This window comes from Miscanthus floridulus, chromosome 8 (genome assembly GCF_019320115.1).
Source record: "Miscanthus floridulus cultivar M001 chromosome 8, ASM1932011v1, whole genome shotgun sequence".
In the NCBI taxonomy this organism is placed as follows: domain Eukaryota; kingdom Viridiplantae; phylum Streptophyta; class Magnoliopsida; order Poales; family Poaceae; genus Miscanthus; species Miscanthus floridulus.
The window spans coordinates 8,047,329-8,069,264 of NC_089587.1; the positions used below are offsets into that span (position 1 = coordinate 8,047,329).

General features: G+C 49.9%; 1 protein-coding gene across 1 annotated transcript; it reads right to left on the reverse strand.

The window, feature by feature from the left end:
• Window positions 1-6,671: 6,671 nt before the first annotated feature.
• LOC136468518 (scarecrow-like protein 3) lies at window positions 6,672-7,907 on the reverse strand. The gene has a single exon (XM_066467064.1). It carries the CDS (start codon window positions 7,890-7,892, stop codon window positions 6,672-6,674), a length of 1,221 nt encoding a protein of 406 aa, XP_066323161.1. The 5' UTR covers window positions 7,893-7,907.
• Between the last annotated feature and the right edge of the window lie 14,029 nt (window positions 7,908-21,936).

A 21,936-nucleotide genomic window follows, 5' to 3' on the forward strand; every position in this document is an offset into this window, starting at 1 on the left:
CTGGCTGGAAAGTCAATAAGCACCAGTATCTTCGCCGCTTGGTACTTGGTAAGGACACGAGTATATCCTATCGTATAGTATGGTATCACTATAGACTAAATAAAGGCCTTATATTAAAGTAAGTAAAGTAAGAATAAATGGCATTCTCTCTTATAAAGACGGCTCCTTATTAAACTACGGAAGAGATATGGATGGCTAACTATTTTCCCCCATGATTTGATTGAAGTATACTTCATCATTATAAACAAAACGGATCCTGCTGATAGGTATATATACACATATCAAACTTCACAACCCTGAAAAAAAAAGATTAAAAAATCATAAGTCCGAACATGCAAACCTTGCCGTTATATATACATATTCAAACCGATATATATTCTGTCGTTGGAAGAGTGGACTTCTTCTGTAAAATAATCAGCATAAAAACTAGTACTATATATTGTTTAAGCTAAGAGAGGAACTTGATGATTACTTATTGATAGTGTGGATTTGAGGAATGCAATTTCAATACACGCGCAACCAGTGTGATAATCCCTCTGTTAAACAAAATGTAAATCTTGCTTCTCTAATAGTTATAATATGTAACTTAAATTAATAATGGACTATATTTTTATAATGAACCTATCTCAAGATAAATGTTGACAACCCTACTATTTTTATAAAACTAATCAAATTTGAGAATATTTGACTTCAGAATTATGATTTTTTTTAGATGAAAGGGAGTACTATATTCCTCGTGGTATAAACTTCACCAATCAGATCAGTTCAGATATGCACGAATGAATCAAATTTCACGCATAGCTTATTCTGCGACTTGCTAGTTACGAATCTGACAAGTAACAACTTGTTTCGCAAAAAAAAAGAAAGAAAGAAACTGACAACTTCAGAACAGACGGCGAGCAGGGATGATGAACATGGCCCTTTCTTTCCTTTTTTCTTTCTTTTTTTTAACTACTAGCACATGCCCGTGCGTTGCTAGTAGAGCAAAATTTCAATGCAATAATAATATAAAAAATATATACTGTGTCAAGATGAATAGACAAATAAATTTAAATTTATCTTAATAACATACTATTCCGAATCACATTCAAATAAATAAGCATCAATTTCCAATAAAAAATATCAATCATCATATATATTCCCTCATATCTACCCTTTATAACAATTTAAATTTGTCTTGGCACACAATTTAATAACTTTCTCTATTTCCTAGTCCATGGTACTCTCCTTCGCCTAGCCCTTCAGTTGTGTTTCCAACACCAGGAATTTAAGACCTTCAGTTCAGCCCCCACCTCGCTAACCTGACGATGCTACTAAGCCGCTTCCTCACTGAAATTGCAAATAATCTATGCGTCGCTGGACTTCTCAACTTTATTCTTAGCTGATTCCTCAACAATACATGATATTACATCTTTATTCACTTATACATGAGTTGTAAATGGTTGAGAGCATAGCCCATGTATTATCTCGTGGAATTTGCTATAGCATTGATGTTCTGCATTACCATTGCAACGATTGATCCTCCGTAGCTATGTACTTCTTGCCAATTCATCCTTCTGCAATATACTAAGACCAGCTCTTAAAATTTCCCTTTTCTTAAAGAAGGACCCCAAAAAAATCCCCATTAAGAAGTTGACGTCATACTTGCATTGATCATGCTAATTCGATGGTACATAAGCAGGTATATTGAGAAAAAAAAGGATGGAAGGTAACAATAAAATGCATGACATGCAAGATCGCTCTAAGAGCATATTCCCAACTAACATCACTCTATATTGATATGGTAACAACATTCAACATTGTATACTGATATGCACATGTATTATCTTTGTCACTAAAAGAATGTATCACTCCACAAATGTGGGTACCATCCTGACCTCTACTACAAACATGATACCATCCTGACCTCTACTACAAACTTGATACCATCCTGACATGTTATCGGTACTACAGAATAAAGATGCAAACATTTAATCTTATACCTGCTACTTTGGGTACGCACATGTGAGCAGGCTCATGCACACGGTATCATGTTGCTGTTGAATACGCACTTCATACCGCCTGGTGAGTAAAATGAGAAAAAGAGGAGTTAGCAACAGCACTCATATAACAGGGATCTTCTAGTTCAAAATAACCAGCCCTATCAAATGGTTCAAATAGTCATGCATCAGGGCTTTGGCGAAGTGTTGCAATTTCAAACTACTATAGAAAGAAATAATTGATTTTGTCCAAATAGTTATTGGAAGAGATATCAATTTCTTCCCTAGAAGGCAAAGCAAACATCCTAAGTAGTTAAGTTTTCCTAGAAAAAAGGTTCATCAATTTGATAGCAGATGCAAACTTGATTGTAAGAGTATGGTGGCCCTTGATGTACTTGAAAGCAGCGATATCCTTCATGAGTCCTTGTTTTTGTTCGATGAATATCTCTGCAGTACAAAAAATTAACCTGTAGGCAATAACCTAGAAGAACAAAACAAAATCATGACTGCTAGGAAGCTGGATCAGGAAACTCCAGAGACATATGTTGCAGATCACGGTGAACTGTATTGCATTCTATGGCAATTCAATTCGCTAAAAACACAGCAGGTAGAGTGAGCAACAGTAATCCGCTCCATATTCTTCTGACAATCAGCAATCCCACGAAAGCGTCGTCAAGAAGCCTCGGTGAGGTTTGCTCCATGTAGCTTAGTAGCTGTGCAGGATTTGAGCACACTGCATAAACCTGAACTTGTGCTGTGCGTCGCACTTGATTGTGCAATCTTACCAAAATGCAAAGTCTGCTCCAGAGGGTGCGCCGACATAACAACATGGTACATTTATTATTTTATTGAATTGAGCTATGTCAAGCATTTATCATTAGTAATTTTAGAAACTAATGTAAGTCCGTACTCCCTTTCCCCCTTTCAGAAATAAATTGTATGTAAGCATTTAATCCATATATCACCAATAATCAGGTAGAACCATCAGTAATTGAAGCAAATAAATTGCTCACCTATTTAAGGAATCCATTGAATTGCAAATTTTAATAAATAGTCTAGTAATTTGCAAGCATTACCTTCCATTACGTCATGCACGATTCAGTGATAGGCTCTGCCCAGTTGCCGTAGACACATCCGCCAACCACTCTTGCATCTGCACTGGCAAACTGAAGAGGCGACCAGCCAGCCATGCGTGACGCACCGCCACGCCTCCCAGCCGATGGTCGGAGGTAGCTGGTTGTCACTTCTGTGGCTGTACGCCGGTCCGCAGTACGCACTTCCAGCAACACCCTTCCCCATTTAGCACCCGTCCATGATTTAGAAGACTAACTATCAAGTAACTCGGTACAATATTTGTAAGGGATGAAAGCACCAAAAGAATATCTATTTCAAATTAAAAAAAAATGGTAGAGAAAAATAGAAACCGACGTATGTGAATGATAGCAAGTAGAGCACTCTGATATTTGCTTCTAAACGATCCTGTCGCCTATCTAACTTGCAAGGGGCAAAAACTTTTTTTGTTCTGCCAAAAGAATAACACACCAGGGAGGCAGGGACTCTGGTGCCCACAAGGAAAGGTTAATGCATATCTAAGGATAGGGATATTGTATCCTATACTACTGAAAATAGATTTGTTAAACGAAGGCTATGTTCTATGCTAGAAAAAAATTAGGCTTTAGTGAATAGTGATATGCTTATTGATCGGTTATCTGATGAGAGACTCTTTAACATTTGATTTGTTTAAAAGGAGGTAGAAAAGAAACTACATGTGAACATATCTTTGAGATCTCACTGAAGTAGAATGTCAAACAACAGACAGGACACCTAAAGTCTAACCATTGGTTGATATTGTCCAACTCCAGTTTTTGGCAACAATGCATACAGGTCTAGTGAAGTGAGATCCCCAAATCTAAATTGTACCGGTGATAGAGAAGCAATAAAACATGGGAATACCAAACTAAGTGATTCCTTTCTTGCAATTATTTCTAACCTATGTGCATAGTTCACAAATTGATTGCGAGGTTGCTTTACACCCACTGCTTTGCACAGGTTCGTGAGTACTATGCAATACCACAATATTTCAGGATGGAAATTAATTAGCACCAGGGGAAAGGTATTCTGATTACCTCCTTCCCTAGCTGTGCAATCTGATCCGTATTCCTCCGCATCTCCATTTCCTGAAACGAACCACGACAAAGGTAGGGAATTCAACGATAGAAATCCTGAAACACAAATCCTAGCCACCCACCACAAGCACCCACTCGAAGAAACAACAGTATGTGAGAGTACCTTTTTCGCAGAAGTCTCAATGGGTCATGCTTCACCAGCTGTGACACCATCGTCCTGCCTTACATTGTAGCCACCTGCATTGATCCCAAATTTCCAGCTTCCTACTTCATTGACTTAGGATCCAGGATACCGAAACTCAATCAACCTTGGCTGATCCTTGAAAAATAAAATTTCAATCTCAAATTAGTTTACTGTTAACTTCTCAACTTTAGGGCATTTCCCATTTGCTTCAGCATTCAGTGATTCTTACCTGTTTGAAAGATAAAGTTGAGTGCCGCAACTCTAAATCCTACACTGTACACTCCAGCACTGAGATTTCACTTGGGCATCATTTTCATACACACCCGAGCTCGGGACAGGATCTCGATTCCATCCTCGCATGTCTCCCTGCCATTTGGTGTAGGCAATAATTCTCAGACACGTAGCATGCAACAGACGCGAACCTTCACACCATGCGACTATCACCGCCCAAATCTCCACCGGAATACATAATAACAACCGAGGGGGTGGATCGGGGAGGAGAGGGTTTTGTATGGACCTTGAGGGAGTGGTGGAAGTAGTCGCAGACGAGCGTGCTGAGGCCGCGTCTGCAGAAGACGGCAACGATGGCAGCTAGGCATGTGCGAACGGGCGGGCAGGCGGCCTCGGCCTTGCCAAGCGCCTCCACCCGGCCGAGCGGCCTCCTAACCTGTCACAGTGACAGCTACGGGGTGATGGCGTAAAGAGGAGAAGTCGTCTTATCTACTTGAAGGCGTAATCGGCCATATTATGTAATAGAGACTCTATGACACGTGGGTCCTGCGGCCCAGTAGCGTTTCCGTTATATACTGTACTGTGGCTTGTAAGACATTTTTATCGAATATTCGGAAATAGAAAACGTGAAGCAGAGAGGTTCCTCTCGGCTCTGTATCAACTCCGGCGATCCATCCTTGTGCGCTCACGTCATCGGTGATCGCCGTTGGTTACGGGTGTTACATAACCGGATCCGCCGAGGGAGAGCGCCTCCACCCTGGCCGGACCGCCTCCTCGGCAGCGGCTCTGGGCGGGGCGTGGTGCCGACCGGGCAGAGCAGGGACGCGGCGGGGAGGGGGCGGCTGGGGAGGGAGAGGCGGCGACATGACAGGGCAGTGTCAGGCCGCCGGCATTGGCAGGGGCGGGACGGCGGCAGGCGGCGGCTGGGGAGGGTCCGGGCACCGTCGGGAGCAGGGGCGGGGGCTCTGTTTTTTTTCCGGATTGGGGAGGTGTGCGGGGGACGGGGAGCGGGGTGGTGGGTCCACATGTCGGCGCAAAAAATCGAAGTGTGAAGCCTGAGCCATGGAGTGGTGAACGGGTCCAATTTGCTCTTTTTAGGAGTAGAAGGTCAACACCATTTAATCATGTAACGGAAACGGAAATACACACAGAAGTTTAAGACCATGACCCTTTCTTGCGCATGCAGAGTGTAGCCTCTCGTGTTTCCGATGATGGCATTCCAGCATGCATCATTATTTGTACAAATCGTGATTTTGATCTTTCAAATTCGCATGAACAAAAAAATCTTTCCTTAAGGCTGCATTGGCTGGAGAGTCTGGCTTATTACAAACGCTTTGATCCTCTTTGAAACACAAGAATTACACAGAAATTTTACAAAGGCGCATGTACGTTCCAAAAAAAGACCTCGTGTTCAGAAATTTAGCCGTGGCTTCTCCTATAGTTGCAGTGCACCGCTCACTCATTCTAATGCAGAAATGGAGCATTGTGTTGAAGGCAAAGGATTGAGACTCTTGAGGCCGGCGATAGAGAGCTTGATGGCTCCACTATTGTCGTTGTCGTTGGCTAGTTGAATACCTTTTTCATACAACCATACGAAATAACCACCGCAACGGCAGCGACCAAAACGTACAATAGCCACCAACAGAACCACACAAAAAAGAAACCCTGCTCCGACACCGTTGTCATGTATTGTACGGATTGTTGCTGAGGACAAGAGACATCTGGAGGCTGAAGTAGATTGGATCTTAAGGGCATAATAAGGCCAACTTTATTTCTGATAGCAGTAGCAGCTGGTCCTAAAGTCATTAGCCCAACCAGCTTAAAATATCCCCAATAGTTTTTTTTTTTAAAAACTCTCTAATTTTTTTTAAAGAGGTTCACAACCCTTTAAAACGCATTTCTAGATCCTTAAACTTATATTAATGGGGAAATTGATTGGCGGACACCCACAGTGGTGGTCGTTTGCTGGCGGACACCCAAAGTGGAGCTATATGCTAAGACATTCTGGTTTGTTGTAATTATGCCAGAGGACACCGCGGGCCGGTTTCCACCGGTTGAGGAGAGAGAAAAATTCAGTTTGGACATCCGGTGCCCCTAAGCCACGTTTGGGTCTGGTTGAACCAGCTAATAACCGACCCAAGCCTGGTCTGGTTAACCGGCTCGAGCCCGCTCCCCCGCGCACCGGTACGCCTGCGCCGCCGACACGCGCTCCAGGCAGTCGAACAGCGACGCGTAGTAGTTGAGCGCCTCCTCGAACCGCTCCAGGAACGTCACCGCGTTGTGGTTTGCCTCCGGCTCCGCCACCACCATGATCTTCGGCGACAGCGCCCGCACAGCGTGCAGGAAGCTGCCCTGCTTTGCCTTTTCCCTCTGCTGTTGCTGCTGAGCTGGCGACAGTGACGACGACTGCGGCGACATGGAGAGCACCGCCGATGAGTCCGGGCTCAGCTGCAACCGCGTGTTGATCTCCTGCTCCAGCAGCTCGCCGAAGCTGCTTGGGCTGGACCGCGCGATGATCTGCACAGGGGTCAGGCAGCTGCTGCCCGGGACATGCCTGCTCCTACCACCGGCGTCATCGACCGCTAGGAGGCGGTGCAGCTGCCCGACCACGCTGATGGCCAGCACCTCGCTGGACCGCACGCGGAGGACGTGCCGGAGCGCGTCGATGTCCAGCTCCTCCAGCCTCGCCTCCACGCCGCTGAACTGGAACGGGATGTCGAACGCCTCCGCCTCCTTGGCGAGCACGGCGGCCATGTTGGCCAAGAACTCCCTGCCGTCGTGCACGGCCGTGACGCGGAGGTGCGGTGGCCCCCCACGGTGGCCGCGGGAGGCGTGGAACAGCGCGATCCACTGCACCGGGTTGGCGGCGGGGCCGGAGAGGTCGACGACGTGCACGAACCTCTCGCCCTCCATCACCTCCAGGATGGCGTGGTTGGTGGTCAGGTACGCCAGCTTCATGAACGGTAGCCCGTCGAAGAGGTGCCGCCGCACGGCGGGCACCAGGTGCGCCTCCACGGAGTTGCCCCCCGTGGACAGCAGCGCCCGTGATAGGCCGAGGACCAGGTTCAGCAGTTTTTGCGCCAGCACGTCGGCGAAGACAGCGGCGAGCCGCTGCAGCGTGTGCGGCGCGTCCAGGGACGCCAGCTGCGTGATCTGCTCCAGGTAGAAGTTGGCGCGGTCGAAAGCGCCCGCCACCACCTCCGCTGCGCACTGGTACAGCAGGTTGATGAGGCGCGGGCCCTGCTGGTCGTGGCTTAGCTCCTGCACCCACGACGACCCGAGCCCACCATGCAGGTGCAGCGACGGCGTGTACAGCGACGATGCCGGCGACGACGTCGCCGACGACAGCGTGTCCTCCTGGAACATCTCCATGTCTAGACCGCTGAGCGGTCAAAATCCTCATCAAGCTTTCAGCTTTGGATGGACGGACAGACGGACGGGGCTTCTGGTCAATGGATCGCTGTGCTGGATATGAAGGCGATCGAGCACGCCATTGTTGGGCTTGGATCTTGGTATAGCGACAAATGTTGCAATGAAAGCCTACTGCAGGGTCTCCAGTTCATATGTTCCTAGGTGGTGACCTTGTCATGGGTTGCAGAAGCCGACGAGGCAGAAATTGGATGCATGTGCGGCAAGGACTTAGACAGATGGAGATGAACCGGTTAACCAGACCAGGCTTGGGTCGGTTATTAGCTGGTCCAACCAGACCCAAACGTGGCTCAGGGGCACCGGATGTCCAAATTGAATTTTTCTCTCTCCTCAACCGGTGGAAACCGGCCCACGGTGTCCTCTGGCATAATTACAACAAACTAGAGTGTCTTCTAGCATACAGCTCCACTTTGGGTGTCCGCCAGCAAACGACCACCACACTGTGGATGTCCGCCAGCCAATTTCCCTATATTAATTGATGCACTATATATCTCTAAACCTATAAAATGGTGCATCATGAGTTCCTTTGTGGACCCGTATCGACCACTGTGGTGCATCACTTAACAAGTTCAGGGACCGAGAAAAGAGTTTTCAAAGTTCGTGAACCTAAATGACATCATTAGACAAGTTTAAGGGTCACTAATGCATTTAACTCAAAGTCGTTCAGTATACCTTTTCCACCCTCCAATGATTTTTTAATATTTTGCGTGCACTCTATAGAGTCGTTTATGCTCTACATCTTTGGTCAGCGAGAAATCCGGAATAGAAGATTATAATATTTGAAGATCTAATTGAAGATGTTATATTGATCTCTAATCCCAAACTAGGCCCAACGGTCCAGTTGGGCCTTTGATCCGCGCCCTAATCGGGGGCGTCCAACCCACTATGGCTGGAGGGCCCCTGTCACACTACGCAATAAAAAGAGGTGGGGGCCGGTGGCTCTGAGTACGAGATTCGCCGAGCTACAATTCTCCATCGAAATCCCTAATCCGATCTAGAGGGGCGCAGCCAATGACGAGAAGCCACCAGCCGCGCCACCACCGCCTCTGCATCTACACCGAGGGGCTGTTGCGTCGCCGAGCTGCCCTGCAACCGCTACTGCACCGCTGCCCTTCGACCCAACACCGCCACTGGGTTATCGCCAAGCACTACGATGGTGAGCCCATCTTCATCCAAGGTGGCTGAAGGTTTGCACCCTCCACCCCTCTCTTTTCTCTCGTTATATCTACTGCTACTGCACTAGTAGATGTTCTAGGACTCACCGTTTTATTCAAAAGCAAGTAGACATGCTAGTTCTATGTCTATAGGTCCTGCTTTAGGTTTAACAATGGTACCAGAGCCTAACTAGGTGTAGATCTAGCCTATCGGAACCCTCTGTCTAGATGTAGATCATGTCAGGGGAAAGAAAGAGATCAGATCCGTCCAGATCTTGGAAAAGAAGAGGGTCATCGAACCCTAACCCTAATCGGGTGAAGAATAGAGAAAAGAAAGGGCTCTCGGCACGCGAAGCCGAACCCTAACCCGCGAATCAAACTTGGGGAAGAAGAATAGTGAACAAAACCCTAACCCTAACCAAACCCTAATCTCGATCCTAACCCCATCCCCAACCCTAAATCGGATAGATCCGAGAAGAGAAGAAAGGAAAAATCAAAGAAAAGAAAAGGGGAAGGGGAAGAGGCCTACCTCGCCGCCGCACCGTGTGAGCGGGTGCTCGGGCAAAGGGCGCCGTGGCCAGGCCACTTGACGGTGGCACGCTCACCCGCTAGGGAGCACGCATGCCGGTGAAAGGGCCGGCGATGGCACCATCATCATCTCCGTGCCGTCGTGGGACCGAGACAGAGGAGGAGGAGAAGTGGACGGGTCAGATCTAGGGTTTTGGATGGGATCAGGGCACCGCCGCCCAGACCGCTCGATGGCGGCGTTCTTACCCGCTGAGGAGCGCGCACGCCGGAGAGGGGACTGGCGACGGCGCCATCTTCGCGCTTGCTTTCACTCTAGTGCTCGCGGCTGCTGCGCTGAGGAGAGAGTGGAGCGAGGCGAAGAGAGAGAGAGAGAGCAGTAGAGAATGGATTAGGGTTTTCCCCGAGGGCGCCGCGGCGTCTGCTTTTATTTTGAGCGAAACGCGCGCATGGCCGTCGGATTAAGATGGACGGTGCAGATCGATCGGGCCAACGATCGGCCCAGGCGGGCGCGCGCGGCCACGCGGCTTTGGCGTCCCAGGTGCAGGTTGCGGCCTGGGAGGCACAGCGCCCGCGCAAGCAGAGTGGGCTAGGCCGTTTTGCCGGCTGGGCTAAAGAACAGTGTTCATTTTGAATCAATTTTTTCTTTTTCTTTTTCTAGTAAATATTTATTTCCTAGGAAATGGATAAATGGCTTAACGTAAATAGAAAAGAGAATTTTTCTATGGGTAAAATTCATTAAATTGAATTTTTTTCCACTGCGTATTTAAAGTTGTTATTTTCATTATTAAATTCGAACCAACGGGAGAATTTAATTTTGAAAAATAGATGTGTTTTTAGTTTATTATAATATTGTTATTATTCTGACCAACGTTGATTAATGGCAATATTATGATGTTATTTAGCCCGAGAAGTGAGACTTAGAGAGGCTCATGGCTATGTGTGTGCAAGAGGAGGAGAGAATGAAAGCTGCCAATGGTGGCACTATCAATTATGTGAAAGACAACAAGAAAAAGAATAATAATGCTAACTCCTCAAATTCAAAGGGAAAGGGTCCCATGCTACATCAGCCTCAGCAGAATAAGTTCACAGTAGAGAAACACCAGTGTCTCTATTGCAAGAAGACGAGATATTATAAGAAAGATTGTTCCAATTACTTAAAGATGATCATGGCAAAGAAAGATGAGAATATTATTACGTTCATAAATGAATCCCTGTATGTACAGTATTCGAAATCTACTTGGTGGATTGACTCAGGTGCAACTGTTCATGTTACTAATTCCATACATGGATTCTGTTCGACGAGGACTACGCAAAGAAGAGAAAGACACGTTAAAGTTACAAATGGAGTCCGAGCAGATGTTGAAGCCGTTGGCGATCTTTCTCTAGAGCTTGCTGATGGTTTCACACTTTTATTTAGAGATGTACTTTATGTTCCCTCTTTACAGAGAAACTTGATTAGTGTTTCATACTTGGATAATGATGGATATGATTGCCATTTTAGAAATGGCAAATGTAAGATAACATTTAATAATGCATGTGTTGGTCTTGCTATTTTACAAAATAAGTTTTATTTGTTATCACTACGTGATGATGTGAATGTTATATGTGATGATGGGAACATTGCGTGCGACAATGAGAATGTATCCTCGTCTGCGGATGTAAACAGAAAATGAAAGAGAGCTCACGATGCGTCGTCGAAATTATGGCACTGTCGTTTAGGCCATATTTCGAGGGGGAGAATAGAAAGACTAGTTAAGAATGATATTCTTCCTCCATTAGAGTTCTCAGATTTAGAACAATACAGAGAATGCATAAAAGGAAAGTATATAAAGAAAATTAAGAAAGATGCTAAACGAAGCGCAAGAATTTTATAGATTATTCACACAGACATTTGTGGTCCGTTTCCCGTAAAGAGTGTGGATGGTTATGATTCATTCATAACATTCACAACTGATTACTCCCATTATGGCTATATTTATCTAATCAAAGAAAGAACAGAAGTATTGGATAAATTTAAGATATTTAAGGCAGAAATTGAAAACCAACACAATTTAAAGATTAAGATAGTCAGGTCCGACCGTGGGGGGAGTACTACGGTCGGCATACCCCATATGGCCAAGTTCCTGGACGTTTTGCAAGGTTCTTACAGGAGAATAGCATAGTAGTCCAGTATTCTACACCGAGCGAACCTCAGCAGAATGGAGTAACTAAAAGACGCAATCATACCCTGATGGATATGGTGCGCAGTATGATAAGTTACTCCACCTTACCATTGAGCCTGTGGATGGAGGCGTTAAAAACTACCATTCATATTCTCAATAGAGTACCAAGTAAGTTGGTGCCCAAAACACCGTATAAGTTGCGGACTGGAAGAGTACCCTCACTAAACCAGTTACGTGTGTGGGGGAGTCCTGCTGAGGCTAAAGTATTTAACCCAAACATTGGGAAGCTAGATCCCAAAATAGTAAGTTGTCATTCATTGGCTACCCAAAAAAGTCAAAAGGTTTTCGTTTCTACTGTCCAGATAGACATACAAAGTTTGTGGAAACGAGACACACTGTCTTCCTAGATGATGAAATGATGAGGGAGAGCATGGTAACTCGAGACATTGACCTTCAAGAGAAGCAGGTGTATGCGCCCACTCTGATGATTCATGAGCTATTTTTCTCACTACCTGCTGTCGCTGCACCGACAGTGCAAGATACTATGGTGCCAGCACCTGTTGTTATTTCGCCTGTGGCAACAATGAATGACGATGAGGAACCTGTTCTTCAGGATCTTGTAGAACATATTACCACACATGAGGGGGAGCAACAACATTCTCAAACAGAAAATGTGTCAAATGTGGAGGCCCCTAGAAGGTCTCAAAGAGTTAGAAAATCAGCTATTCCTGCTGACTATTAAGTATACAACACTGAGGAATTTCAAATGGAGGATGATCCCACCTCATTTGAAGAAGCCATGAGAAGTGATCATTCATCGAAGTGGCTTGAGGCCATGGAAGATGAAATGAAATCTATTAATGCCAATAAAGTTTGGGACTTGGAAATAATTCCTAAAGAAGCCAAAATAGTTGGCTGTAAATGGGTCTACAAAACAAAACTTGACTCTCAAGGGAATATAGAGAGATATAAAGCGAGACTTGTGGCAAAAGGCTTTACGCAAAGAGAATGGATTGATTACAATGAGACCTTTTCTCCAGTCTCATGTAAGGATTCCTTCAGAATCATAATGGTATTAGTGGCATATTACGATTTAAAATTACATCAGATAGATGTAAAGATGATATTTCTCAACGGGGACTTGGAGGAAAATATTTACATGGCACAACCGAAAGGTTTTATCATGGAAGGAAAAGAACGAATGGGATGCCGCCTAAAGAAATCCATTTATGGATTAAAACAAGCTTCAAGACAGTGGTACTTGAAGTTTGATCAGACAATAAGGAATTTTGGGTTTAAAGAGAATGTAGAGGACAATTGTGTCTATGCAAAGTTTAAGAATGGAAAGTTTATCTTCCTTGTCCTATATGTGGATGGTATCTTACTTGCTAGTAGTGATGTCAGTCTACTAGTAGAGACAAAAAAGTTTTTGTCCTAAAAAATTGATATGAAAGATCTTGGTGAAGCTTCGTTCGTTTTAGGGATCGAGATTCACCGAGATAGAAGTAAAGGGTATTAGGATTGTCACAAAAGGCATACATAGAAAAGATCTTAAAGAAATTCAGTATGCACAAATGTAGTCCCTCACCTACTCCTATAGTCAAGGGCGACAGATATGGAGATTTTCAATGCCACATGAATCAGTATGAGATCGATCAAATAAAAGCGGTTCCATATGCTTCAGCTGTCGGAAGCTTGCAATATGCTCAAGTATGTACGCGCCCTGACTTGGCATTTGTTACCGGTTTACTTGGCAGATTCTAGAGCAATCCTGGAATAGAACACTAGAAATTAGTAAAGAAAGTCTTGCGTTATTTGCAAGGAACGAAAAGCCTCATGATGACATATAGAAGATCTGATTCACTCCATATAGTGGGATATTCAAATTCTGATTATGCGGGAGATGATAGAAAATCCACGTCTGGATATGTATTCACTCTCGCAGGGGGGGGCTATTTCATGGAAAAGTTCAAAGCAAACCGTCACTATATCATCCACAATGTATGCCGAGTTTGTAGCGTGTTATGAGGCAACGGGGTAGGTGAATTGGCTAAAGAAGTTCATACCCGGTTTGAAGGTGGTTGACGATATCTATAGACCACTTAAGTTATACTACAATAATAATTCGGTAGTATAGTATGCTCACAACAATAAGTCAAGTGGTGCTGCCAAACACATTGACATAAAGTATTATGTTGTGAAAGATAAAGTCCGGGATCATGTCATAAGTCTTGAGCATATAAGTACCGAAAAGATACTCATGGATCCGCTTACAAAAGGCTTACCACCCAATATGTTCAGACAACATGTAGCCAGCATGGGTTTAAGGGAAAGCCTATAATTCCTGGACAAAAGAAGGCTCAAAGTTAAGTATCTATTTCAGAACAGAGTGGTGCGTTGTAGTTCTTAAATCTATCGGCAATTGACCGTGACGATTAAACATGCTCTATGCGTCAATCTGTAATGGAATGAACAAAAGTAAATGATATGAAATTGAAAGATGGTATGAGATCAAGGGGGAGATTGTTAGATTGATATCTAATCCCAAACTGGGCCCAACGGCCCAGTTAGGCCTTTGATCCGTGCCCTGATCGGGGGCGCCCAGCCCACTATGGCTGGAGGGCCCCTGTCACACTGTGCAATAAATAGAGGTGGAGGTCGACGGCTCTGAGTACGAGGTTCGTCGAGCTACAGTTCCCCACCGAAATCCCTAATCCGATCTAGAGGGGCACAGCCAGTGACGGGAAGCCACCAGCCGCGCTGCCACCGCCTCTGCATCTACACCGAGGGGCTGCTACGTCGCTGGGCTGCCCTGCAACCGCTACTGCGCCACCGCCCTTCGACTCGACACCGCCACTAGGTTATCGCCAAGCACTGCGATGGTGAGCCCATCTTCATCCAAGGCGACCGAAGGTTTGCACCCTTCACCCCTCTCTTTCTCTCGTTATATATACTGCTACTGCACTAGTAGATGTTCTAGGACTCACCATTTTATTCAAAAGCAAGTAGACATGCTAGTTCTATGCCTAGAGATCCTGTTTTAGGTTTAACAGAAGAAACTACTGAAGAGCTTCCTATCAATATAGAAATATATAAAGAGACTCATGGAGTTGTTCTTATCACCGAATCTCTGAGGCTCAACATCAGTGAATGAAAAAAAGGGAATCTACAGAGTGTGGGGAACATAGCATTGAGCAAAGAGGGTGAGAGGCATCAAGAGATTCTTGTATGTTAGAACGTGTCGGGTACCTTAGAACGGGGTACCCCAAGCAAACATCAAATGGGTCGCTAAAAACCCATCTAAAAAATAAAGCTAGAAGGTAAGCCGTGGGCTCCTCACCTGCCACGACCGAGCCCACTGGGTCCTCCTCCACCTCGCCTCGAGCCTCAAGCAGGAGGTCTCGGCATCCTGGAACAAACTCCGCCTCGCGCGAGGCTCCCCAGGGAAGGCCACGGCGGGGGGCGCCATCTCCGTCTCGCCCGAGGCTCTCCAGGGAAGGCCTCGGTAGGGGGTACATTCTCCGTATCGCGTGAGGCGTCTCGCGCAAGGCCTTGGCAAGGAGCCCGATCTCCATCTCACGCGAGGCCTCAGTCTCCGTGTCGCTCGAGGCCGGGTCGCCCGCAGCCCGTCACCCCCCCACCTCGACCGACCCTCCAGACAACGTGTCATGTCCCATTAATGCTTCAACCACTCCCGCAATCTCAGCCGGACGACGGCTCAACGCCACAGAATGGCCGACGCGACCCGAGGTCGCATCAGCGCCATACCGGCCGGGACAGGGCATGGTGGGGATTACCGGCCACTGTGTCCTAACGCTGTGTCCACGATCAGTGCCATACCGGCTGGGACAGGGTACGGCGGGGATTACCGGCCACTGTGTCCTAACGCTGTGTCCACGATCGGCGCCATACCGGCTGGGACAGGGTACGGCGGGAATTACTAGCCACTGTGTCCTAACACTGTACCCACGATCAGCCGCCCACTCGAGGCCTCGGCACTGTACACCAAGGTCTCGGCTATCTTGGGGTTCGTGCCTGCCGAGATACCTCCACCACGGTGCAGCCTCGGCACCGACCAAGTCTCGGCCTCGCGCACAGTCCGTCCACAGTGGCTTGCACGCCCACCACCGCACCCACTCCGAGGCAGTCCCGGGGCTCCCACGACGCACAGGATCTGATGGGACGGCCACACCGCCCCAGTGCTCCAAGGACGGACCACTCCGACGACTACGTCGCCACAGGAACAGGCTACAGGGCCTGGACACGCCGCCTCTGTTCACACGATGCCGTATAGTTAGCTCATGTACCGTCCTGGTCCTCCCTTCATGCTATAAAAGGAGAGGACTTGGGGCTGTTTTAGGGGGGGGAGAACACCTGGTAACACACACACACGCACATCCCTGCCGCCTGAGAGCAACGTCTCAAGTGGCTCGCACGACACCCTACCGAGACCTGGGACCAGCTCCCTCTCTCCTTTAGCTTGTAACCCCCTACTACGAGCACCCCGGTGCAAGGAATACAAGATCGATCTCTCAGACTGGACATAGGGCCTTGATTGCCTGAACCAGTATAAACCTTGTGTCTCTTTGCATCACCATCCAGAATCGGGAGCACGCAGAACAAATTCACTGGTTGGTTGAGGACCCCCCGGTCCGAAACACCGACAGTTGGCGCACCAGGTAGGGGCTGCTGCGTGTCGGTTTCATCATCCCAGCAGGTTCCGGATGGCAGACCCCGTACGACCATTGCGTCTCGGCACCGTGGTTTGGTTCGGGAGCCTTGAGTTCATGTCTCTAGGGCATGAGTATGACATGGTACTCCTCACTCCTCGAGCCCCACCATCTGACGATGAAGTTACGCCCCGGCAGCCTAGGCGCAGGCAGCGTCCGGGCGGCCGCTCTCACCGCGCTCGCCAAGCACGGCACGAACAAGGCCACCCCGACGCTACGTGAATCCGGGGCGACACGCCACCCCCCGCCGATATCCTATGACTAGCTGTTGGCACAGGGTCCCTGGCTGGGGACCTGTCTAGCCTGAGCTTGGACAAAGGAAGTTGCCTGTGGCACGTGGCGATACCCAGTCATCAAGCTCCGCTCCACCACTCCCTAAAGAGCCAACCCCGGTGGGGCAGAATCTAGCGACGGCACCGTCCCCATACCCCTTTGGGTTGAGAAATGCCGCCGCCTCTTACGCCTACGCTTACACTGCCGCTCACGAGCACCCCTCAGAACATAGCCAGCGCTTCGCCCTCGACCTAAGCACCCACGCCGACTCCTCGGATGAGAACGAGGCATGGCCCGGAGTGGATTTCTCTGGACTCAACAACCCTGCGGCTCTGCGCCAGTTCCTGGCCGCAAGCGACTACTGCTTCGGCTACTCCGACTCCGACGACGAAGGCACCTACGACCCCACTCGCGAGTGTTTTCACGTCAGGCTCGGGATGCCGAGGGCGGGCGAGGAGGACAAGGGGGCAGGTAGCCGTTCCCCGCTTCGCCCAGGCGCGGGCGCCGTCACACCTCCACGCGCCGTCCTGCCGGCCGCACGAAATGAGAACGTCGCTCTTGCGCGACCTCAGCGCCCAGACCTAGAATAGCTCCATGAGCTCTAGGCCAAGGTCGAGCAAGACCAACTCCTTCTGCAGCAGCTTCGAGACTCTCTCGAACAGGAACAGCGAGGTCACGGCGAAGGCGGGGGAGCCCGACGGAGGGCCCTCGACGTGCATCACCGCATCCATAACGACGAAGGGAATGAGCAACCCCCGGTCTTCAATCGCGCTAGCCAGAACATCGCGGCTGTGGCAATGCTGGTTCGCGCAATGCCCGAGCCTTCTACCATGGAGGGGCGGCGGGTCCACGGCGAGCTCCGAGATCTCCTAGAGACCGCCGCGGTTCAGCAGGCCGAGAGTTCCGCCTCCCGACGGCACGGGGGCATCTTGAACCTGCCTGCGGCACCGCCTCGGCAGGACAGGGAAGCCTCAGCTCACCCCGAACCTGCTCGAACACCGATAGCCCACAGGGTCCCCGTGCTTCTTGACCACCTCGACAATCGACATGAGGTGCAGGGAGACCATGAGCTGGTCGGCCGACGACGATGCCACGACGGTGAGGGGCCCGCCCGAGGCTACCATGTGCACCGAGGTGGCCGCTACGACAACAAGGAAGACCGTAGTCCTTCTCCTAAGCCACCTGGCCCTCGAGTCTTTAGCAGAGCTATCCGTGTCGCCCAGTTCCCGGCCCATTTTCGGCAACCAGCCAACCTCGCAAAATACAGCGGTGAGACCAACCCCGAACTCTGGCTTACCGACTACCGCCTAGCCTGCCAGCTAGGTGGCACGGATGATGACTTGCTCATCATCCGCAACCTCCCCTTGCTCTTGTCAGACTCGGCGCGAGCCTGGCTCGAGCACCTCACTCCCTCACAAATCCACGACTGGCGCGACTTGGTTAGGGTCTTCGTTGGGAATTTCCAGGGCACATACGTACGTCCCAGAAACTCCTGGGACCTTAAGAGTTGCCGCCAGAAACCAGGCGAGTCTCTCTGAGATTTCATCCGGCGCTTCTCCAAGTAGTGCACCGAGTTGCCCAGCGTCGGCGACTCGGAGATCGTCCAGGCTTTCCTCTCCGGCACCACCTACCGAGACCTGGTTCGGGAGTTAGGTCGGAACATGCCACGCACCGCTGCTGCGCTCCTCGACATCGCCACCAGCTTCGCCTCGGGTGAAGAGGCTGTTGGAGCCATCTTCCCCGACACCGACACCAAGGGTAAGCGGAGGGACGAGGCACCCGAGGCCTCAGCCCCCCACCTCCCCAAGAGAAAGAAAAAGGGGCGCCTAGGGAAGCAGGAGGTCATGGAGGCTGATCTGGTCGAGGCCGTAGAACGCAAGAATCCCCGAGGCCCCAAAGGCCCTAGGCCTTTCGACGACATGCTCAAGAAACCATGCCCTTATCACCAAGGCCCGGTCAAGCACACCCTCGAGGATTGCTCCATGCTGTGATGTTACTACGCCAGGCTCGGGCTCCCCGACGACGACGCCAAGCAGAAGGGCGCTGGCGACCGAGATGAGGACAAGGGCGACGGGTTCCCCGAGGTATGCAACGTCTTCATGATCTTCGGTGGGCCCTCGGCATGCCTTACGGCGCGGCAGCGCAAGGGGGAACGCCGAGAAGTCTTCTCGGTCAAGGTGGCCACCCCCCAGTACCTCGACTGGTCTCGAGAGGCGATCACCTTCAATTGAGATGACCACCCTGACCATGTTCCGAATCCCGGGCAGTACCCACTGGTTGTCGACCCGATCATCGGCAACACCCGACTCTCCAAGGTGTTGATGGACGGAGGCAGCGGCCTCAACATCCTCTACGCCAACACCCTGGAGCTCTTGGAGATCGACCGGTCGAGGCTCCAAGGCGACGTCGCACCCTTCCACGGCATCGTGCCGGGGAAGCGCACGCGACCCCTCGGGCGCATCGACCTTCCTGTCTGCTTCGGCACCCCCTCCAACTACCGCAAGGAAGTCCTCACCTTCGAGGTAGTCGGGTTTGGGGGAGCCTACCATGCCATTCTAGGGCAGCCGTGCTACGCCAAGTTCATGGCAGTGCCCAACTATACCTACCTCAAGCTCAAGATGCTAGGCCCTAGCGATGTCATCACGATTGAGTCCACGTACGAACATGCATACGACTGCGACGTTGAATGCATCGAGTACGCCGAGGCTCTTGCGGAGGCCGAGACCCTCATCGCCCACCTCGACCAACTCTGTGGCGAGGTGCCTAACTCCAAGCGTCGCACGGGGGCATTCGAGCCCGTAGAAACCATTAAACTCATCCCGGTCGACCCCGCCTGCCCCGACGACCGAGCGCTGAGGATCAGCGCCACCCTCGACATCAAATAGGAAGCCGTGCTCGTCGACTTCCTCCGTGTGAATGCCGACATATTTGCATGGAGTCCCTCGGACATGCCAGGCATACCGAGGGAAGTCGCCGAGCATGCCTTGGATGTCCGAGCCGGCTCTAGACCGGTGAGGCAACGCCTGCGCCGCTTCGACGAGGAAAAGCGTAGGACCATCGGTGAGGAGGTGCAGAAACTACTGGCGCCCGGGTTCATCAAGGAAGTATCCCACCCAGAGTGGTTGGCTAACCCCATGTTAGTTAGGAAGAAAAGTGGGAAATGGAGGATGTGTGTAGACTATACCAGTTTGAACAAAGCCTGTCCAAAAGTCCCCTTCCCATTACCCCAAATCGATCAGATCGTTGACTCCACTGCGGGATGCGAAACCCTGTCTTTCCTTGATGCGTATTCTGGTTACCATCAAATCAAGATGAAAGAGTCCGACCAGCTCGCGACTTCTTTCATCACACCATTCGGCATGTACTGCTACGTGACGATGCCCTTCGGCCTCAGAAACGCAGGTGCCACGTACCAGCGGTGCATGACCCAGGTCTTTGGCGACAACATTGGGCGGACCGTCGAGGCCTACGTAGACAACATCGTGGTCAAGACCAAAAAGGCCAAGGGTCTCGTCGACGACTTGACAATAACCTTCAAATGCCTTAGAGAGAAGGGCATCAAGCTCAATCCCAAGAAGTGTGTGTTCGGGGTTCCCCGAGGCATGCTCTTGGGGTTCATAGTCTCAGAACGTGGCATCGAAGCTAACCCAGAGAAGGTCTCAGCTATAACCGGCATGGGACCAATCAGGGACCTCAAGGGAGTACAGAGGGTCATGGGATGCCTTGCGGCCCTGAGCCGCTTCATCTCGCGCCTCGGCAAAAAAGGTTTGCCTCTGTACCGACTCTTGAGAAAATTCGAGCGTTTTTCTTGGACTCCCGAGGCCGAAGAAGCCCTCAACAGACTCAAAGCACTGCTCACGAATCCTCCCGTCCTGATACCCCCAGCCATGAACGAGACCCTCTTGCTCTACGTCGCCGCAATGACCCAAGTGGTCAGCGCCGCCGTAGTGGTAGAGAGGCAGGAAGAGGGGCACTCTGCCCACCCAACGACCTGTTTATTTCATCAGCGCGGTGCTCTCCGAGACCAAAGCACGATACCCCCACATCCAGAAGCTGGTCTACGCCGTGGTCCTGGCCCAGCGCAAACTGCATCACTACTTCGAGTCGCACCCAGTGACTGTGGTATCCTCCTTCCCCCTAGGCGAAATAGTTCATAACCGGGAGGCCTCGGGCAGGATAGCCAAATGGGCTGTCGAGATTATGGGGGAAACCTTGACCTTTGCGCCTCGAAAACCGATCAAGTCTCAGGTCTTGGCCGATTTCGTGGCTGAATGGACAGATACCCAACTGTCACCCGCTCAAATTCAGATGGAGTGCTGGACCCTGTACTTCGACGGATCTCTGATGAAGACCAGGGCAGGCGCGGGTCTGCTCTTCATTTCGCCCCTCGGAGTACACATGCGCTACATGGTGTGGCTCCACTTCGCCTCCTCCAACAACGTGGCCGAATACGAGGCCCTTATCAACGGCTTGCAAGTCGCCATCGAACTTGGGGTGCGACGCCTCGACGTCCGAGGCGACTCGCGGCTCGTCATAGATCAAGTGATGAAGGAGTCAAACTGCCTCGACCCCAAAATAGAGGCTTACTACAAGCTGGTACGACGCCTAGAAGACAAGTTCGACGGTCTCGAGCTAAATCACGTCGCGAGGAAGTACAACGAGGCCGCCAACGAGCTGGCAAAGATGGCCTCAGCACGGGTCCCGGTCCCCCCGAACGTCTTCACCAAAGACCTCCACAAACCTTCCATTGGATACACCTCGGCAATAGAAGAGGGCCCACCTGTGGAACCCGCGGCGAAGCTCGACACCCCCTCTACTGCCGAGACCCCCTCAACCAAGCCCGAGGTCATGGAAGTCAACACCGAGCCTCCACAGACTGATCAGGACGCGGATTGGCGAGTCCCATTCCTCGATTGGCTCGATCGGGGGGAGCTTCCTGACGACAGAACCGAAGTACGACGGCTTGCGCGGCGAGCCAAGACCTACACCCTCTACAACGGCGAACTATACAGGCGAAGTCCCTCAGGTGTCCTCCAACGGTGTATCGGTTCCGAAGCGGGCCAAGCCCTGCTTTGGGACCTACACGCAGGTGCCTGCGGGCACCATGCGGCGCCTCGGACGCTCGTAGGGAACGCTTTTC

Bases quoted from the DNA above. Each gene is read 5' to 3' on its own strand.
- LOC136468518 (XM_066467064.1), bottom strand. From the start codon at position 7,892: ATGGAGATGTTCCAGGAGGACACGCTGTCGTCGGCGACGTCGTCGCCG.